The 22500-nt window shown below is 50.8% G+C and overlaps 2 protein-coding genes across 5 annotated transcripts in view; one reads left to right on the forward strand and one right to left on the reverse strand.

The window, feature by feature from the left end:
- The first annotated feature begins 1732 nt into the window (after nt 1-1732).
- LOC123743522 (protein FAM83G) lies at nt 1733-14146 on the forward strand. 2 transcript variants are annotated; one of them, XM_082973003.1, is made up of 5 exons: nt 1733-2642; nt 3413-3580; nt 8741-8865; nt 10200-10524; nt 10659-14146. In XM_082973003.1, the coding sequence occupies exons 1-5, from the start codon at nt 2184-2186 to the stop codon at nt 11613-11615; spliced, it is 2034 nt and encodes a 677-aa protein (XP_082829129.1). In that variant the 5' UTR covers nt 1733-2183; the 3' UTR covers nt 11616-14146. The 2 variants fall into 2 exon arrangements, with proteins under 2 accessions (XP_082829129.1, XP_082829128.1); XM_082973002.1 differs by lacking the exons at nt 1733-2642; nt 3413-3580 and having other exon boundaries at nt 6690-8865.
- An 8306-nt stretch (nt 14147-22452) lies between these two features.
- LOC123732226 (phosphoribosyl pyrophosphate synthase-associated protein 2) overlaps nt 22453-22500 on the reverse strand; it is an 18085-nt gene continuing 18037 nt past the window's right edge. For all 3 annotated transcript variants that reach the window (XM_082973004.1, XM_082973006.1, XM_082973005.1), the window contains exon 11: nt 22453-22500. This exon is cut by the window's right edge and continues 337 nt beyond it. The gene's annotated coding sequence lies outside the window, so the exon portion shown is untranslated.

Here is a 22500-nt window from a genome sequence, read left to right on the forward strand (position 1 = left end):
GTTCGACTCCCGTCGGGGACCAGTACGGGTGGGGGGGAAAAGAAAAACACGAGAAATGAATCAGCTCACTCGCTGGATAAGTCGCTCTGGATAAGAGCGTCTGTTAAATGCACGTTAACGTAATCAACACCTGTAATCCGTCATTGTTATAGTGTTATTCTAACCCTTCATCATCGTCGTCATCGTCACCAGCAGCCCGTAAGGGATAAACAAACGGCTACCTGTGATGATTTATGATGTTCCGTTAAAACTGACGCATGTCGTCGTTTGTCATGTTTTAACGGCGTGGGCGATGTTGAGGACGACAGAGAACAGAACAGGTCAGACCTGCGGGCTGTCGACTCGCGCTCCGATCGTCCTTTAAAGCAGAACGTCACGAGAGTATGTGGTGGGGGGGGGGGGGGGGTGGGGTAAACTACAAAATTATCAACAATGGAGAGAATAGCAGACGCCGAATTAACCCTGTAACCACGTGGGATTAACGCTGTAACCACGTGGAATTAACCCTGTAACCATGGGGAATTAACCCTGTAACCACGTGGGATTAACGCTGTAACCACGTGGAATTAACCCTGTAACCACGTGGGATTAACCCTGTAACCACGTGGGATTAATGCTGTAACCACGTGGGATTAATGCTGTAACCACGTGGAATTAGCCCTGTAACCATGGGGAATTAACCCTGTAACCACGTGGAATTAACCCTGTAACCATGGGGAATTAACCCTGTAACCACGCGGAATTAACCCTGTAACCACGTGGGATTAACCCTGTAACCACGTGGGATTAACCCTGTAACCACACGGAATTAACCCTGTAACCATGGGGAATTAACCCTGTAACCACGTGGAATTAACCCTGTAACCATGGGGAATTAACCCTGTAACCACGTGGGATTAACGCTGTAACCACGTGGAATTAACCCTGTAACCACGCAGAATTAACCCTGTAACCACGTGGGATTAACGCTGTAACCACGCGGAATTAACCCTGTAACCACGCGGAATTAACCCTGTAACCACGTGGGATTAACCCTGTAACCACTCAGAATTAACCCTGTAACCACGTGGGATTAACCCTGTAACCACGTGGGATTAACCCTGTAACCACTCAGAATTAACCCTGTAACCACGTGGGATTAACCCTGTAACCACGTGGGATTAACCCTGTAACCACTCAGAATTAACCCTAGCCCCCAGACCCCCAGGCCCCCCAGGCCCCCAGACCCCCAGGTCCCCAGACCCCCAGGCCCCCCAGATCCCCCAGGTCCCCAGACCCCCAGGCCCCCCAGATCCCCCCAGACCCCCAGGTCCCCAGACCCCCAGATCCCCCAGGTCCCCCAGGTCCCCAGACCCCCAGGCCCCCCAGATCCCCCCAGGTCCCCCCAGACCCCCAGACCCCCAGGCCCCCAGACCCCCCAGGTCCCCAGACCCCCAGGCCCCCCAGATCCCCCCAGACCTCCCCAGACCCCCAGGCCCCCAGACCCCCGATCTAAACCAAGGAATATTGTTTTAATTCATTGTGATGGACTGTAAATCTTCCAGACTGTGTGTTTTTAAGATGACATTTCAAACTGCATAGTTGACATTTATTCCCATGGGCTGGGTTAACAAGTATTTGTACAGTTGTGACTTGACACTAAATCCATCTGTCATTTTTGATTAACTGTCATTCATATCAACTCATTATCGACATAATTGCCCTGCGGGTTAAAGAGACAACACAGGATAAACACTGATCCCGTCTTTTGTCCCGCGGGGCAGTTATGTGGGTAATGAGAGTAAAAAAAGGGAAATTCTGGATCACGTGATAGAGCGGGCGTGTGAGTTCTTGTCACACCTTTCCGGTGAAGCTGGTAACGGGTTGTGTTGTGAGTAGTGTGCTCCCCGGGAGAGAGAGAGAGAGAGAGACGGGGGTGAAAAAGAGCGTGGACAAAACGGACCGGTAACGCGGGGATTAATAATAATAATAATGGTAATGGCGGAACCGGTCAGTTGTAGTCCCGTTGAATCTGTCTGACTTTACCGGGAATAGTTCCAAGCCTACCCGGTAACTTTTCATTCCAGAGAGAGTTGGGAAGATATTTCTGATTATTGTAGAATAATGTTGTTTATTTAACTAGTGCTCCGTTTTTTAAAAACATTTATTTATTTTTCCGGTTACTGTTCGGTGGGTCTCAAACCATGGCGTTATCACAAATCCAATGTTTGGATGAGAATAACGTGAATCTCCGGACGAATGAATCTAAACCGGATTTTTTTTATTCCGAGGAACAACGTTTAGCGCTCGAGATTCTCCTCCGGGATGGAAGCGATGCTTTTAATAAATTCCTCCACGCGAACAATCTCCGGTGTTTCCTTTCGGACCAAGAGGTGGACCGTTTGACCCGGTCAGTAGAGGAAGTATGCGACCCGGAATCAGAACTCAGTCGGGTCGTTGACTCAGACAGTGATGAACTCCCGGTGTCTCTTCAATACTGGCCGGAGCTTTCTGACTGCTCGCTCCCGCGGCTGGACCTCGGATGGCCGGACTGCGCGTCCTACAGAGGAGTGACTCGCGTCACTGTGTACGCGCAGCCGCCACTGGACGGTTACGCGCACATCAAAGAGATGGTTAGGAAAACCATCGCGCAGGCGCAGAAGGTAAAGCGAGTTTTTTTTTTTTTTTTTATATAATTATTATGACGGTTATATATCGTATGAAACATGAATACTCTCTGTCTGTCTGTCTGTCTGTCTGTCTGTCTGTCTGTCTGTCTGTCTGTCTGTCTGTCTGTCTGTCTGTCTGTCTGTCTGTCTGTCTGTCTGTCTGTCTGTCTGTGTGTATAGGCTGTTCCCATTCTCCAGGGTCATAGTACAGAACAGTATATTCCAGCATATACTGGTGCGGTACAAGACAAAGTACACACAGATTAAAGATACCAGATGACCTCATTGTTATGCTGCTGACTGCAAATCAATAGACACTGGGTTCAACCAACTATACATTATAACCAGCTACAGAGGAGGGAACTTGCACTAGGTCGTGACCCCCCCTACATTATAACCAGCTACAGAGGAGGGAACTTTCACTAGGTCGTGACCCCCCCCTACATTATAACCAGCTACAGAGGAGGGCCCATAGCTTTAACCGCTAGGCTACCTGCTGGTTACTGGCCCAACTATCTAACCGGTAGACTACCTGCTAGTACCTGCTGGTTACTGGCCCAAAGATCTAACCGGTAGACTACCTGCTAGTTACTGGCCCAAAGCTCCAACCGGTACCTACCGCCCTATCATGCATTCTAACATGTGTCTTGACCTGTGTGTGTGTGTGTGTGTGTGTGTGTGTGTGTGTGTGTGTGTGTGTGTGTGTGTGTGTGTGTGTGTGTGTGTGTGTGTGTGTGTGTGTGTGTGCGTGTGTGTGTGTGTAGGTGATTGCGGTGGTGATGGACCAGTTCACGGACGTAGATATCTTCAGAGACCTTCTGGAGGCGTGCTTTAAAAGGAAAGTGTCTGTCTACATCCTGTTGGAAAGAGCAGCGTTACCTCACTTCCTGTCTATGGCTGAGAGGGCTGCCATGCATCCCGGGCACCTGAAGGTAACACATTGGTGCTTGGGGGATTTTACACCACAGAGTGTTAATGTGCCGCAGTAGTTCTGGTGCTTGGGGGTTTTTACACCACAGAGTGTTAATGACCAGTTTAATTCTGGTGCTTGGTGGGTTTTTACACCACAGAGTGTTAATCAGCAGTTTAGTTCTGGTGCTTGGGGTTTTTTACACCACAGAGTGTTAATGAGCAGCAGTAGTTCTGGTGCTTGGGGTTTTTTACACCACAGAGTGTTAATGACCAGTTTAATTCTGGTGCTTGGTGGGTTTTTACACCACAGAGTGTTAATGAGCAGTTTAGTTCTGTGCTTGGGGGTTTTTTACACCACAGAGTGTTAATGACCAGTTTAATTCTGGTGCTTGGTGGGTTTTTACACCACAGAGTGTTAATCAGCAGTTTAGTTCTGATGCTTGGGGGTTTTTACACCACAGAGTGTTAATGAGCCGCAGTAGTTCTGATGCTTGGGGGTTTTTACACCACAGAGTGTTAATGACCAGTTTAATTCTGGTGCTTGGGGGGTTTTTACACCACAGAGTGTTAATGAGCAGTTTAGTTCTGGTCCTTGAGGGTTTTTACACCACAGAGTGTTAATGAGCCGCAGTAGTTCTGGTCCTTGAGGGTTTTTACACCACAGAGTGTTAATGAGCCGCAGTAGTTCTGGTCCTTGGTGGGTTTTTACACCACAGAGTGTTAATGAGCAGTTTAGTTCTGGTGCTTGGGAGATTTTTACACCACAGAGTGTTAATGAGCCGCAGTAGTTCTGGTGCTTGGGAGGTTTTTACACCACAGAGTGTTAATGAGCAGTTTAGTTCTGGTCCTTGAGGGTTTTTACACCACAGAGTGTTAATGAGCCGCAGTAGTTCTGGTCCTTGGTGGGTTTTTACACCACAGAGAGTTAATGACCAGTTTATTTCTGGTGCTTGGTGGGTTTTTACACCACAGAGTGTTAATGACCAGTTTAATTCTGGTGCTTGGTGGGTTTTTACACCACAGAGTGTTAATGACCAGTTTAATTCTGGTGCTTGGTGGGTTTTTACACCACAGAGTGTTAATGACCAGTTTAGTTCTGGTCCTTGAGGGTTTTTACACCACAGAGTGTTAATGAGCCGCAGTAGTTCTGGTCCTTGGTGGGTTTTTACACCACAGAGTGTTAATGAGCCGCAGTAGTTCTGGTGCTTGGGAGGTTTTTACACCACAGAGTGTTAATGAGCAGTTTAGTTCTGGTCCTTGAGGGTTTTTACACCACAGAGTGTTAATGAGCCGCAGTAGTTCTGGTCCTTGGTGGGTTTTTACACCACAGAGAGTTAATGACCAGTTTATTTCTGGTGCTTGGTGGGTTGTTACACCACCGACTGTTAATGAGCCGCAGTAGTTCTGGTCCTTGGTGGGTTTTTACACCACAGAGTGTTAATGAGCCGCAGTAGTTCTGGTCCTTGGTGGGTTTTTACACCACAGAGTGTTAATGAGCAGTTTAGTTCTGGTGCTTGGGAGGTTTTTACACCACAGAGTGTTAATGAGCCGCAGTAGTTCTGGTCCTTGGTGGGTTTTTACACCACAGAGTGTTAATGAGCAGTTTAGTTCTGGTGCTTGGGAGGTTTTTACACCACAGAGTGTTAATGAGCCGCAGTAGTTCTGGTCCTTGGTGGGTTTTTACACCACAGAGTGTTAATGAGCAGTTTAGTTCTGGTGCTTGGGAGGTTTTTACACCACAGAGTGTTAATGAGCCGCAGTAGTTCTGGGTCCTCTTTCCCAAAAGCGTTTTTTAAAGGAAAAGTAGGAGCTCACTAGAGGAAAGTTTATTGTTCTACTGTAGGCCGACATCTGCCTCTTAACTGATGGCCCGAATCAGCTCTTCAACCACAGCCAGGATAACACAGTCGTCTATAATGGGTTTTCACACCTGTCCTGGTGTGCCAATGGATAGGCTAACGGGTAGCCTACAGAATGCAGCCTATTGGAATAGAATCAAATGACAGAGGGGGCCTATTGCAAACATCGATGGCACTAGACAATCGCCAGCCGCTGTCTCGTTAACTCATCAATATGCAGCTAAATTCCCCCCCCCCCACACACAGCTGATGTCTCGTACTCAGACTGGTTGAGCAGCACCGACCGAGGTCACAGACTGGTTGAGCAGCACCGACCGAGGTCACAGACTGGTTGAGCAGCACCGACCGAGGTCACAGGCTGGTTGAGCAGCACCGACCGAGGTCACAGGCTGGTTGAGCAGCACCGACCGAGGTCACAGGCTGGTTGAGCAGCACCGACCGAGGTCACAGGCTGGTTGAGCAGCACCGACCGAGGTCACAGGCTGGTTGAGCAGCACCGACCGAGGTCACAGGCTGGTTGAGCAGCACCGACCGAGGTCACAGGCTGGTTGAGCAGCACCGACCGAGGTCACAGGCTGGTTGAGCAGCACCGACCGAGGTCACAGACTGGTTGAGCAGCACCGACCGAGGTCACAGACTGGTTGAGCAGCACCGACCGAGGTCACAGGCTGGTTGAGCAGCACCGACCGAGGTCACAGACTGGTTGAGCAGCACCGACCGAGGTCACAGACTGGTTGAGCAGCACCGACCGAGGTCACAGACTGGTTGAGCAGCACCGACCGAGGTCACAGACTGGTTGAGCCAGCACCGACCGAGGTCACAGGCTGGTTGAGCAGCACCGACCGAGGTCACAGGCTGGTTGAGCAGCACCGACCGAGGTCACAGGCTGGTTGAGCAGCACCGACCGAGGTCACAGGCTGGTTGAGCAGCACCGACCGAGGTCACAGGCTGGTTGAGCAGCACCGACCGAGGTCACAGGCTGGTTGAGCAGCACCGACCGAGGTCACAGGCTGGTTGAGCAGCACCGACCGAGGTCACAGGCTGGTTGAGCAGCACCGACCGAGGTCACAGGCTGGTTGAGCAGCACCGACCGAGGTCACAGGCTGGTTGAGCAGCACCGACCGAGGTCACAGGCTGGTTGAGCAGCACCGACCGAGGTCACAGACTGGTTGAGCAGCACCGACCGAGGTCACAGGCTGGTTGAGCAGCACCGACCGAGGTCACAGGCTGGTTGAGCAGCACCGACTGAGGTCACAGACTGGTTGAGCAGCACCGACCGAGGTCACAGACTGGTTGAGCAGCACCGACCGAGGTCACAGACTGGTTGAGCAGCACCGACCGAGGTCACAGACTGGTTGAGCAGCACCGACCGAGGTCACAGGCTGGTTGAGCAGCACCGACCGAGGTCACAGACTGGTTGAGCAGCACCGACCGAGGTCACAGACTGGTTGAGCAGCACCGACCGAGGTCACAGACTGGTTGAGCAGCACCGACCGAGGTCACAGGCTGGTTGAGCAGCACCGACAGGCTGTTATTCCAGGAAGAGGTGAAAGCAGAACCGTCTGACGAGGAACGTAATTCAGCTAAACTATTAAAAGTGGAATAAATGTTGTACTTTTGGAACCAATGGACAACACCCTTCCAGTCACAGTAGGAGACTGTAGGAAATACTGTAGCGTCACTATAGCAACCCAACTCCCATTTGTTACCACTGTCATGTGTCCAAGGGGTTTTCAAACTGTTTTGACCTACGACGGGAGACAGACAGACAGACAGACAGACAGACAGACAGACAGGCAGGCAGGCAGGCAGACAGACAGACAGACAGACAGACAGACAGACAGACAGACAGACAGACAGACAGACAGACAGACAGACAGACAGACAGACAGACAGACAGACAGAACAGGGAGAGAGAGAGAGAGAGAGAGAGAGAGAGAGAGAACAGAGGGAGGGAGAGGGGGAGAGAGAGAGAGAGAAGAGAGAGAGGGGAGAGAGAGAGAGAGAGAGAGAGAGAGAGACAGAGAGAGAGAGAGTATTTTATAGAGCCCCAGTGTTGTGGCTGTGTGCTACTTTCCATATGTTATCTGGCAGTTAAACAGGCTTCACCAGGTCACACCCACAGAACAGACAACAGACACGTCTACCTGTCGAACCACTTACTGTACACACCAGTCGTTATGTCCTGCTGTCCACTGTCCACTCAACACACCCGTCATTATGTCCTGCTGTCCACTGTCCTCTCAACACACCCGTCATTATGTCCTGCTGTCCACTGTCCTCTCAACACACCCGTCATTATGTCCTGCTGTCCACTGTCCTCTCAACACACCCATCATTATGTCCTGCTGTCCACTGTCCTCTCAACACATCCATCATTATGTCCTGCTGTCCACTGTCCTCTCAACACACCCATCATTATGTCCTGCTGTCCACTGTCCACTCAACACACCCGTCATTATGTTCTGCTGTCCACTGTCCTCTCAACACATCCATCATTATGTCCTGCTGTCCACTGTCCTCTCAACACATCCATCATTATGTCCTGCTGTCCACTGTCCTCTCAACACACCCGCCATTATGTCCTGCTGTCCACTGTCCTCTCAACACACCCGTCATTATGTCCTGCTGTCCACTGTCCTCTCAACACACCCATCATTATGTCCTGCTGTCCACTGTCCTCTCAACACACCAGTCATTATGTCCCGCTGTCCACTGTCCTCTCAACACACCCGTCATTATGTCCCGCTGTCCACTGTCCTCTCAACACACTCGTCATTATGTCCTGCTGTCCACTGTCCTCTCAACACACCCGTCATTATGTCCTGCTGTCCACTGTCCACTCAACACACCCGTCATTATGTCCTGCTGTCCACTGTCCTCTCAACACACCCGTCATTATGTCCTGCTGTCCACTGTCCTCTCAACACACCCGTCATTATGTCCTGCTGTCCACTGTCCTCTCAACACACCCGTCATTATGTCCCGCTGTCCACTGTCCTCTCAACACACCCGTCATTATGTCCTGCTGTCCACTGTCCTCTCAACACACCAGTCATTATGTCCTGCTGTCCACTGTCCTCTCAACACACCCGTCATTATGTCTCGCTGTCCACTGTCCTCTCAACACACCAGTCATTATGTCCTGCTGTCCACTGTCCTCTCAACACCCCTCTGTCCTGCTGTCCACTGTCCTCTCAACACCCCTCTGTCCTGCTGTCCACTGTCCTCTCAACACCCCTCTGTCCTGCTGTCCACTGTCCTCTCAACACCCCTCTGTCCTGCTGTCCACTGTCCTCTCAACACCCCTCTGTCCTGCAGAGCCTGCGTGTGGGTGTGACAGGAGGAGCAGAGTTCCTCAGTAGGTCGTGTTCCAGGGTGAGAGGACGTCTGGGTCACAGGTTCCTGTTGGTAGATGGAGACAAGGCTGTTTCTGGATCGTACAGGTACCCTAACCTCTGACCCCTAACCTCTGACCCCTAACCCTCTGACCCCTAACCTCTGACCCCTAACCATCTGACCCCTAACCCTCTGACCCCTAACCATCTGACCCCTAACCTCTGACCCCTAACCCTCTGACCCTCTGACCCCTAACCCTCTGACCCCTAACCTCTGACCCCTAACCCTCTGACCCCTAACCCTCTGACCCCTAACCTCTGACCCCTAACCCTCTGACCCCTAACCCTCTGACCCCTAACCCTCTGACCCCTAACCTCTGACCTCTGACCCCTAATTTTGGACACATTAATAATGGTTACAGGGTTAATTCTCCGTGGATACAGGGTTAATTCCGCGTGGTTACAGGGTTAATTCCGCATGGTTACAGGGTTAATTCCGTGTGGTTACAGGGTTAATTCCGCATGGTTACAGGGTTAATTCCTCGTGGTTACAGGGTTAATTCCGCATGGTTACAGGGTTAATTCTCCGTGGTTACGGGGTTAATTCCGCGTGGTTACAGGGTTAATTCCGCGTGGTTACAGGGTTAATTCCGCATGGTTATAGGGTTAATTCCGCATGGTTACAGGGTTAATTCCGCGTGGTTACAGGGTTAATTCCGCGTGGTTACAGGGTTAATTCCGCGTGGTTACAGGGTTAATTCCACGTGGTTACAGGGTTAATTCCGCGTGGTTACAGGCTTCATTCCACGTGGTTACAGGGTTAATTCCACATGGTTACAGGGTTAATTCCACGTGGTTACAGGGTTAATTCCGCGTGGTTACAGGGTTAATTCCACGTGGTTACAGGGTTAATTCCGCGTGGTTACAGGGTTAATTCCGCATGGTTACAGGGTTAATTCCGCGTGGTTACAGGGTTAATTCCGCGTGGTTACAGGGTTAATTCCACGTGGTTACAGGGTTAATTCCCTGTGGTTACAGGGTTAATTCCGCGTGGTTACAGGGTTAATTCCGCGTGGTTACAGGGTTAATTCCACATGGTTACAGGGTTAATTCTGCATGGTTACAGGGTTAATTCCACATGGTTACAGGGTTAATTCCCTCTGGTTACAGGGTTAATTCCTCATGGTTACAGGGTTAATTCCGCGTGGTTACAGGGTTAATTCCGCATGGTTACAGGGTTAATTCTGTGTGGTTACAGGGTTAATTCTCTGTGTTTACGGGGTTAATTCCGCGTGGTTACAGGATTAATACAGGCATCGGTCTGAGCATCACTAGTTCAGTGCCATTTCATTTTTTTTGTTGTGATCGCCGAGGAAGGCTCTTTGTAGTGACGACCCCTAACCTCTGACCCCTGTCTGTATCGTGTGCTCCTTCCCTTCCAGTTTCACCTGGACGGCGTCTCGTTTGGACAGACACCTGGTCACCTTGGTAACGGGCCAGGCGGTTGACTCCTTTGACCAGCTGTTCCGTGACCTCTACCTGACCTCCAGCGGGGTCGACCTCCGCGGGGTCACCATGGAGACGGAGCCGGAGCCGGAGCCCCTCCCCAAGGCCAGCCCTGTCGCTTCTCTCTCCGCAGCTAACGCCAGGAAGCTGTTCAGCCCTAAATACGCCCTGGTGATCGGCGACGCTAACGCTAACGCTAGCGGCGCCAGCCCCGTCTCCTCCGGAAAGAACTCCAACTCCCAGAACCCCTTGAAAACAAAGGTACCAGAATGCATTGCTCCCCCTACTTTACCATAATGTACCGTGCTCGTTAATAAAACACCTGTAGATTTGTTTATCTATATTCTTTTAAAAAGTTTCCTCAATATTATAATCATTCATTTCAATCAATCTAGGGGCGTGTCCCGGAGCCAGTGGAAGCCGCGCCCCTCCACCCGGGATTAGCCTGTCTGGAGAAAGCGTACCTGATTCCGTACCTGCCCACCTGGCCCGAACCCGACCCCCCCAGAGACGTCATCGGGTTCATTAACGTGCGGGACGCGTCGCGGCCGACCCAGGTGCACCTGCAACGCTCCGAGAGGTTCGAGACGAGCCAGGCGATACGCTTCAGCAGTCCCTTTGCCCTGCCCAATGAGGAGCCACTTCCTGACAGGGCTGTGCCTAGACCTACCCCTACCCTTAACTCTACCCCTAATCCTAACTCTACCCTTAACTCTACCCCTATCCCTAACTCTACCCTTAACTCTACCCCTACCCCTAACTCTACCCTTAACTCTACCCCTACCCCTAAATCTACCCCTACCCTTAACTCTACACCTACCCCTAAATCTACCCCTATCCCTAACTCTACCCCTACCCCTAACTCTACCCCTACCCCTACCCTTAGCTCTACCCCTACCCTTAACTCTACCCCTACCCCTAACTCTATCCCTACCCCTAACTCTACCCCTACCCCTAACTCTACCCCTACCCCTACCCTTAGCTCTACCCCTACCCTTAACTCTACCCCTACCCTTAAGTCTACCCCTACCCTTAACTCTACCCCTACCCTTAAGTCTACCCCTACCCCTAAATCTACCCCTAAATCTACCCCTAACTGTACCCCTAACTCCATTCCCTACCCCACCTCCCCCACTCTCCCCAGTCCCGTATGCCCCTCCCTTACCTTCACCCCAGTCCCTAAACCCCGGACGGTGCAGTTGGTCATGAGGAGCGGGAGTGGTCAGGACCTATGTGGAGTCAGAGTGGTCAAGAAGACAGACAGTCTGGAGCTAACTGGACCACAAACAGACTGTCTGAATGGAACTGGACTGTGGCTAGACTGCGAGACCGCACTGCGAACCTCAGAGTGACTGCGAGACCGCACTGCGAACTCAGAGTGACTGTGAGACCGCACTGCGAACACAGAGTGACTGTGAGACCGCACTGCGAACACAGAGTGACTGCGAGACCGCACTGCGAACTCAGAGTGACTGTGAGACCGCACTGCGAACACAGAGTGACTGTGAGACCGCACTGCGAACACAGAGTGACTGTGAGACCGCACTGCGAACACAGAGTGACTGCGAGACCGCACTGCGAACACAGAGTGACTGTGAGACCGCAGTAGCTACCCCAGAGTGACTGCGAGACCGCACTGCGAACACAGAGTGACTGTGAGACCGCACTGCGAACACAGAGTGACTGCGAGACCGCACTGCGAACACAGAGTGACTGTGAGACCGCACTGCGAACACAGAGTGACTGTGAGACCGCAGTAGTACCCCAGAGTGACTGCGAGACCGCAGTAGTACCCCAGAGTGACTGCGAGACCGCAGTAGTACCCCAGAGTGACTGCGAGACCGCAGTAGTACCCCAGAGTGACTGCGAGGCCGCAGTAGTACCCCAGAGTGACTGCGAAACCGCAGTGCAACCCCAGAGTGACTGCGAGACCGCACTGCGAACACAGAGTGACTGTGAGACCGCACTGCGACCCCAGAGTGACTGTGAGACCGCACTGCGAACACAGAGTGACTGTGAGACCGCACTGCGAACACAGAGTGACTGTGAGACCGCACTGCGAACACAGAGTGACTGTGAGACCGCACTGCGAACACAGAGTGACTGTGAGACCGCAGTAGTACCCCAGAGTGACTGCGAGACCGCAGTAGTACCCCAGAGTGACTGCGAGACCGCAGTAGTACCCCAGAGTGACTGCGAGGCCGCAGTAGTACCCCAGAGTGACTGCGAAACCGCAGTGCAACCCCAGAGTGACTGCGAGACTGCAGTGCAACCCCAGAGTGACTGCGAGACCGCAGTGCAACCCCAGAGGGACTGCGAGACCGCAAAAGGACTGTGTCAGCACACACGCACGCCTGACCTCCGTACACACAGACACGACCTGCTCACACACGCTCCCGGCGTGTCGTCCCCGTCCTGTGAATCTAACATGTCGACGGCATCGGAGGAATATTATGAGTGTAGTGACTTGTAAAGTGACTCTGAGTCTGTCTGTGATCTACTGGCCAACGAGCTACACTGGAGACCTGAGGGGGAAGAGACCCCACACCCTACACAGAATACACACCCTACTGTAGATACTACACATAGTATAGATACTAAACATACTGCAGTTAGCATGGAGAAAGAAGAGGCTAATAATCAGCTAGCACAGCAGGCTATCAGTCAGCTAGCACAACAGGCTAACACGCAGCTAGCACAACAGGCTAACAGTCAGCTAGCACAGCAGGCTAACAGTCAGCTAGCACAACAGGCTAACAGTCAGCTAGCACAACAGGCTAACACTCAACTAGCACAACAGGCTAACACTCAACTAGCACAACAGGCTAACACTCAGCTAGCACAACAGGCTAACACTCAACTAGCACAACGGGCTAACACTCAACTAGCACAACAGGCTAACACTCAACTAGCACAAGAGAAACAGTAGTATGCTAACGATTTGCTAACACAGGAACTACAACAATGTGACAGCCAGTAAACAGTTGAGGGCACAAGGGGAGGGACCGGCGATTCAGTCATCTCACTGATAACCTCTGACCTCTGAGACGAACCACCATAGTGACACTACGGAGAGAGGAGGCCAGCATTGACCTTATGCAACAGTATAGCTTCCGTCCCTCTTCTCGCCCCCAACCTGGGCTTGAACCAGGGACCCTCTGCGCACATCAAGAACTGACACCCCTCGAAAGCATCGTTACCCATCGTGCCACAAAAGCCGCGGCCCTTGCAGAGCAAAGGGGGAACGACTACTTAAGGTCGCAGAGCGAGTGACGTCACCCGATTGAAACGATACTAGCGCGCACCACCGCTAACTAGCTAGCCATTTCACATCGGTTACACTTACACAGGCTAGCGATGAGCCTATACTCACTAACACTGACCGTACACTGGTACAGGCTAGCGATGACTCTATACTAGCTAGTGATGACTCTAAAGTGGACACACAGCTGGAAAGACTTCTGGAGACATGAGATACCTCACCCACAATCCCAACCCCACCACACGCCTCGCCGTCCCCCAGGTCCACACCCAGAGAGACAGAGTTACAGTCCTACACACTGAAAGAGACAGACCAGAGGAACATACAGGACAGACAAACAGACAGGACACAGGACAGACCAACAGACAGGACAGACCAACAGACAGGACACAGGACAGACCAACAGACAGGACACCGGACAGACCAACAGACAGGACAGACCAACAGACAAACAGACAGGACAGACCAACAGACAGGACAGACCAACAGACAGGACAGACCAACAGACAGGACAGACCAACAGACAGGACAGACCAACAGACAGGACACAGGACAGACCAACAGACAGGACAGACCAACAGACAGGACAGACCAACAGACAGGACAGACCAACAGACAGGACACAGGACAGACCAACAGACAGGACACAGGACAGACCAACAGACAGGACAGACCAACAGACAAACAGACAGGACAGACCAACAGACAGGACAGACCAACAGACAGGACAGACCAACAGACAGGACACAGGACAGACCAACAGACAGGACAGACCAACAGACAGGACAGACCAACAGACAGACCAACAGACAGAACACAGGACAGACCAACAGACAGGACACAGGACAGACCAACAGACAGGACACCGGACAGACCAACAGACAGGACAGACCAGTAGACAGGACACAGGACAGACCAACAGACAGGACAGACCAACAGACAGGACAGACCAACAGACAGGACAGACCAGTAGACAGGACACCGGACAGACCAACAGACAGGACAGACCAACAGACAGGACAGACCAACAGACCAACAGACAGGGCAGACCAACAGACAGGACAGACCAACAGACAAACAGACAGGACAGACCAACAGACAAACAGACAGGACAGACCAACAGACAGACCAACAGACAAACAGACAGGACAGACCAACAGACAGACCAACAGACAAACAGACAGGACAGACCAACAGACAGACCAACAGACAGGACAGACCAACAGACAAACAGACAGGACAGACCAACAGACAAACAGACAGGACAGACCAACAGACAGGACAGACCAACAGACAGGACAGACCAACAGACAGGACAGACCAACAGACAAACAGACAGGACAGACCAACAGACAGGACAGACCAACAGACAGGACAGACCAACAGACAGGACAGACCAACAGACAGGACAGACCAACAGACAAACAGATAGGACAGAGGATAGACCAACAGACAGGACACAGGGAGACAACAAGGGCGCCAGGCTCGGACCACAAATCTCTAACCTCTAACCTCTAACCTCTGAACTCTGACCGGGAACATTTTTTTTGTGACCTGTGAGGTCATCAAATGCCTGACCATCTGGATTTAGCACACAGAACTCTGGGAAAAACAGCTGCTTCTCACACACACACGCCACTCAGTGTCACACACACACACACACACACACACACACACACACACACACACACACACACACACACACACACGTAAAGTTTGTTTGGTATCGGACCTGGCAGAGAGGAGAGAGACTGTTGTGTTTCCTGTGGTGAAAATACAGACAGCATTAAGACTAATTGTCCATGCCCCGGTCCGTTCCCCGGTCCGTTCCCCGCCCGTTCCCCGGTCCGTTCCCCGCCCGTTCCCGGTCCTTCCCCGGTCCGTTCCCCGTCCGTTCCCGGTCCGTTTCCCCGGTCCGTTTCCCCGGTCCGTTCCCCGGTCCGTTCCCCGGTCCGTTCCCCGGTCCGTTCCCCGTCCTCACGGACACCTTTGAAAGGGAGTTTGGAAGGACGGTTATGCAGAACTCTTGTGCGGGACCGTTGGATTGAAGCGGGGGGGGAAAAAAAGGTGTAAATGAGGCTTTGCCAGGAGAATGGTGTGTTTTTCTACAAGGGTTATGAATGTAGTGATGTTGAAATGTACAAACTGTGGAGAGATTAGAGCTTTTTGTACAGTTTCTCTTGTTTTGTCTCTGGTTATCTGACGGGATTTTAAAACAAAAGCCTGTGTGTTTAATTTAAATAGGAAGGAGCTATAGGTACTGTCCTCTCCTGTGGCTGTTCAAAACACACACACACACACACACACACACACACACACACACACACACACACACACTGCTAACCTACATACAGACAGAAAGACCCCTGAGTTGCACACTCAGTTGAATTAAATGCATTCCAGGTGACTACCTCATGAAGCTGGTTGAGAGAATGCCAAGAGTGTGCAAAAGCCGTCATCATCATGGCAAAGGGTGGCTACTTTGAAGAATCTCAATTATTAAATATATTTTAATTTGTTTAACACTTTTTTTTTTGGTTTACTAAATGATTCCATATTGTTTTATTTCATAGTTTTGATGTCTTCACTATTATTCTACAATGTAGAAAATAGTAAATAAATAAAGGAAAAACCTTCTGTATAATGTAGTTCTGGTCGTAATGTTAATGAGAGAAATGTTTGGACAAAGACAGGACGCTTAACAATGACCCACACACACAGTGGTATTTCCTCTGCTGTACAGCCACCTGCATTTAGAACTCACAGGAAACGAGAGCCAGAGAGTACCCACAAACCCTTTCCTGAGAGAGAGAGAGAGATATACACTACATAACCTATATACACTACATGACCTATATACAATACATAACCTATATACACTACATAACCTATATACACTACATGACCTATATACACTACATGACCTATATACACTACATAACCTATATACACTACATGACCTGTATACACTACATAACCTATATACACTACATGACCTATATACACTACATAACCTATATACACTACATGACCTGTATACACTACATAACCTATATACACTACATAACCTATATACACTACATAACCTATATACACTACATGACCTGTATACACTACATAACCTATATACACTACATAACCTATATACACTACATGACCTATATACACTACATAACCTATATACACTACATGACCTGTATACACTACATAACCTATATACACTACATAACCTATATACACTACATAACCTATATACACTACATGACCTGTATACACTACATAACCTATATACACTACATGACCTATATACACTACATAACCTATATACACTACATGACCTGTATACACTACATAACCTATATACACTACATAACCTATATACACTACATAACCTATATACACTACATGACCTGTATACACTACATAACCTATATACACTACATAACCTATATACACTACATAACCTTAACCTATATACACTACATAACCTTAACCTATATACACTCCATAACCTGTATCCACTACATAACCTGTATCCACTACATAACCTGTATCCACTACATAACCTACATACACTACATAACCTGTATCCACTACATAACCTGTATCCACTACATAACCTGTATCCACTACATAACCTATATACACTACATAACCTATATACACTACATGACCTGTATCCACTACATAAACTACATACACTACATAACCTGTATCCACTACATAACCTATATACACTACATAACCTGTATCCACTACATAACCTGTATCCACTACATAACCTATATACACTACATAACCTATATACACTACATAACCTATATACACTACATGGCCTGTATCCACTACATCACCTATATACAGTACATAACCTGTATACACTACATAACCTATATACAGTACATAACCTGTATACACTACATAACCTATATACAGTACATAACCTGTATACACTACATAACCTGTATACACTACATAACCTATATACACTACATAACCTATATACACTACATAACCTGTATACACTACATAACCTGTATACACTACATATAACCTATTTACACTACATAACCTATATACACTACATAACCTATATACACTACATAACCTGTATACACTACATAACCTATATACACTACATAACCTATTTACACTACATAACCTGTATACACTACATAACCTGTATACACTACATGACCAACAGGATGTGGACACCTGCTCGTCCAACATCTCATTCCAACATCATGGTCATTAATATGGAGTTGGTTCCCCCCTTTGCTGCTATAACAGCCTCCACTCTTCTGGGAAGTCATTAATATGGAGTTGGTCCCCCCTTTGCTGCTATAACAGCCTCCTCTCTTCAGGGAAGGCTTTCCTCTAGATGTTGGAACATTACTGCGGAGACTTGCTTCCATTCAGCCACAAGAGCATTAGTGAGGTCGGGGCACTGATGTTGGACGGTAGGCCCTGGCTCGCAGTCGGCGTTCCAATTCATCCCAAAAGGTGTACAGGCCAGTCAAGTTGCTCCACACCGATATTGACAAACCACTTGGGCCGACAATGTGACTTGTGTTACCATGTCAGGAATGATGTTGACCGGAGATCTGCTGCCACCTGCTGGATATCAGTGGTACTGTGACTCTGTTTAGGCCAGGTACACTAAGGCTGGAGATGAGGTCTGTCCAGGCCAGGTACACTAAGGCTGGAGATGAGGTCTGTCCAGGCCAGGTACACTAAGGCTGGAGATGAGGTCTGTCTCTGTCCAGGCCAGGTACACTAAGGCTGGAGATGAGGTCTGTCCAGGCCAGGTACACTAAGGCTGGAGATGAGGTCTGTCCAGGCCAGGCCAGGTACACTAAGGCTGGAGATGAGGTCTGTCCAGGCCAGGTACACTAAGGCTGGAGATGAGGTCTGTCTCTGTCCAGGCCAGGTACACTAAGGCTGGAGATGAGGTCTGTCCAGACCAGGTACACTAAGGCTGGAGATGAGGTCTGTCCAGGCCAGGTACACTAAGGCTGGAGATGAGGTCTGTCCAGGCCAGGTACACTAAGGCTGGAGATGAGGTCTGTCTCTGTCCAGGCCAGGTACACTAAGGCTGGAGATGAGGTCTGTCCAGGCCAGGTACACTAAGGCTGGAGATGAGGTCTGTCCAGGCCAGGCCAGGTACACTAAGGCTGGAGATGAGGTCTGTCCAGGCCAGGTACACTAAGGCTGGAGATGAGGTCTGTCTCTGTCCAGGCCAGGTACACTAAGGCTGGAGATGAGGTCTGTCCAGACCAGGTACACTAAGGCTGGAGATGAGGTCTGTCCAGGCCAGGTACACTAAGGCTGGAGATGAGGTCTGTCCAGGCCAGGTACACTAAGGCTGGAGATGAGGTCTGTCTCTGTCCAGGCCAGGTACACTAAGGCTGGAGATGAGGTCTGTCCAGGCCAGGTACACTAAGGCTGGAGATGAGGTCTGTCCAGGCCAGGCCAGGTACACTAAGGCTGGAGATGAGGTCTGTCCAGGCCAGGTACACTAAGGCTGGAGATGAGGTCTGTCCAGGCCAGGTACACTAAGGCTGGAGATGAGGTCTGTCTCTGTCCAGGCCAGGTACACTAAGGCTGGAGATGAGGTCTGTCCAGACCAGGTACACTAAGGCTGGAGATGAGGTCTGTCCAGACCAGGTACACTAAGGCTGGAGATGAGGTCTGTCCAGGCCAGGTACACTAAGGCTGGAGATGAGGTCTGTCTCTGTCCAGGCCAGGTACACTAAGGCTGGAGATGAGGTCTGTCCAGGCCAGGCCAGGTACACTAAGGCTGGAGATGAGGTCTGTCCAGGCCAGGCCAGGTACACTAAGGCTGGAGATGAGGTCTGTCCAGGCCAGGTACACTAAGGCTGGAGATGAGGTCTGTCCAGGCCAGGCCAGGTACACTAAGGCTGGAGATGAGGTCTGTCCAGGCCAGGTACACTAAGGCTGGAGATGAGGTCTGTCCAGGCCAGGTACACTAAGGCTGGAGATGAGGTCTGTCCAGGCCAGGTACACTAAGGCTGGAGATGAGGTCTGTCCAGGCCAGGTACACTAAGGCTGGAGATGAGGTCTGTCCAGGCCAGGCCAGGTACACTAAGGCTGGAGATGAGGTCTGTCCAGGCCAGGTACACTAAGGCTGGAGATGAGGTCTGTCTCTGTCCAGGCCAGGTACACTAAGGCTGGAGATGAGGTCTGTCCAGACCAGGTACACTAAGGCTGGAGATGAGGTCTGTCCAGGCCAGGTACACTAAGGCTGGAGATGAGGTCTGTCCAGGCCAGGTACACTAAGGCTGGAGATGAGGTCTGTCTCTGTCCAGGCCAGGTACACTAAGGCTGGAGATGAGGTCTGTCCAGGCCAGGTACACTAAGGCTGGAGATGAGGTCTGTCCAGGCCAGGCCAGGTACACTAAGGCTGGAGATGAGGTCTGTCCAGGCCAGGTACACTAAGGCTGGAGATGAGGTCTGTCTCTGTCCAGGCCAGGTACACTAAGGCTGGAGATGAGGTCTGTCCAGACCAGGTACACTAAGGCTGGAGATGAGGTCTGTCCAGGCCAGGTACACTAAGGCTGGAGATGAGGTCTGTCCAGGCCAGGTACACTAAGGCTGGAGATGAGGTCTGTCTCTGTCCAGGCCAGGTACACTAAGGCTGGAGATGAGGTCTGTCCAGGCCAGGTACACTAAGGCTGGAGATGAGGTCTGTCCAGGCCAGGCCAGGTACACTAAGGCTGGAGATGAGGTCTGTCCAGGCCAGGTACACTAAGGCTGGAGATGAGGTCTGTCCAGGCCAGGTACACTAAGGCTGGAGATGAGGTCTGTCTCTGTCCAGGCCAGGTACACTAAGGCTGGAGATGAGGTCTGTCCAGACCAGGTACACTAAGGCTGGAGATGAGGTCTGTCCAGACCAGGTACACTAAGGCTGGAGATGAGGTCTGTCCAGGCCAGGTACACTAAGGCTGGAGATGAGGTCTGTCTCTGTCCAGGCCAGGTACACTAAGGCTGGAGATGAGGTCTGTCCAGGCCAGGCCAGGTACACTAAGGCTGGAGATGAGGTCTGTCCAGGCCAGGCCAGGTACACTAAGGCTGGAGATGAGGTCTGTCCAGGCCAGGTACACTAAGGCTGGAGATGAGGTCTGTCCAGGCCAGGCCAGGTACACTAAGGCTGGAGATGAGGTCTGTCCAGGCCAGGTACACTAAGGCTGGAGATGAGGTCTGTCCAGGCCAGGTACACTAAGGCTGGAGATGAGGTCTGTCCAGGCCAGGTACACTAAGGCTGGAGATGAGGTCTGTCCAGGCCAGGTACACTAAGGCTGGAGATGAGGTCTGTCCAGGCCAGGTACACTAAGGCTGGAGATGAGGTCTGTCCAGGCCAGGTACACTAAGGCTGGAGATGAGGTCTGTCTCTGTGGGAAACAGAAGCCTGGTTCTGAGACAAATTGTTACACTAACACAACTTCATAGACCAGTAAGTATGTTATTACAACCTATATGAATAATGTAGAATAACAGAGGAACAATGTTGTTATTTTGATGCACTTGGTAATGAATGAATTATTATGCATATTCACTAAGCACTAATCATGTAAGACTAAACATTGGGGCGGCAGGTAGCCTAGTGGTTAGAGTGGAGGGGCGGCAGGTAGCCTAGTGGTTAGAGTGGAGGGACGGCAGGTAGCCTAGTGGTTAGAGTGGAGGGACGGCAGGTAGCCTAGTGGTTAGAGTGGAGGGGCGGCAGGTAGCCTAGTGGTTAGAGTGGAGGGGCGGCAGGTAGCCTAGTGGTTAGAGTGGAGGGGCGGCAGGTAGCCTAGTGGTTAGAGTGGAGGGACGGCAGGTAGCCTAGTGGTTAGAGTGGAGGGGAGGCAGGTAGCCTAGTGGTTAGAGTGGAGGGACGGCAGGTAGCCTAGTGGTTAGAGTGGAGGGACGGCAGGTAGCCTAGTGGTTAGAGTGGAGGGACGGCAGGTAGCCTAGTGGTTAGAGTGGAGGGGCGGCAGGTAGCCTAGTGGTTAGAGTGGAGGGACGGCAGGTAGCCTAGTGGTTAGAGTGGAGGGGCGGCAGGTAGCCTAGTGGTTAGAGTGGAGGGGGGGCAGGTAGCCTAGTGGTTAGAGTGGAGGGACGGCAGGTAGCCTAGTGGTTAGAGTGGAGGGACGGCAGGTAGCCTAGTGGTTAGAGTGGAGGGACGGCAGGTAGCCTAGTGGTTAGAGTGGAGGGACGGCAGGTAGCCTAGTGGTTAGAGTGGAGGGACGGCAGGTAGCCTAGTGGTTAGAGTGGAGGGGCGGCAGGTAGCCTAGTGGTTAGAGTGGAGGGACGGCAGGTAGCCTAGTGGTTAGAGTGGAGGGGCGGCAGGTAGTCTTGTGGTTAGAGTGGAGGGGCGGCAGGTAGCCTAGTGGGTAGAGTGGAGGGACGGCAGGTAGCCTAGTGGTTAGAGGGGAGGGGCGGCAGGTAGCCTAGTGGTTAGAGTGGAGGGGCGGCAGGTAGCCTAGTGGTTAGAGCGTTGGACTAGTAACCGAAAGGTTGCAAGATCAAATCCCCGAGCTGACAAGGTACAAATCTGTCGTTCTGCCCCCTGAACGAGGCAGTTAACCCACTGTTCCCCGGTAGGCCATCATTGAAAATAAGAATTTGTTCTTAACTGACTTGCCTAGTTAAATAAAGGTTAAATAATAAAACCTTCATCACTACATAGACCTTCTATACAGCAATGCAGCTACTGATACATTTAAGAACAGTCATCTAAAAGTTGTGCATCAATGTGAACATTTTGGAAAAAACAATGTCAGAGTAGCAGACAGATAAGGATGTTGCTGTAGGTTCTCATATTGATACGACCCTCCTCCTCCTCCTCCCCCTCCTCTTCCTCTTCCTCCTCCCCTTCCTCCTCCCCCTCCCTCTCCTCCTCCTCCAATCACAACAACACAAGATTACTTTCCATTTCTGTTACTTTTTATTTTTCATTCAGAGCAGAAAAT

This window comes from Salmo salar, chromosome 03 (genome assembly GCF_965601325.2).
Source record: "Salmo salar chromosome 03, fSalSal1, whole genome shotgun sequence".
NCBI lineage: Eukaryota > Metazoa > Chordata > Actinopteri > Salmoniformes > Salmonidae > Salmo > Salmo salar.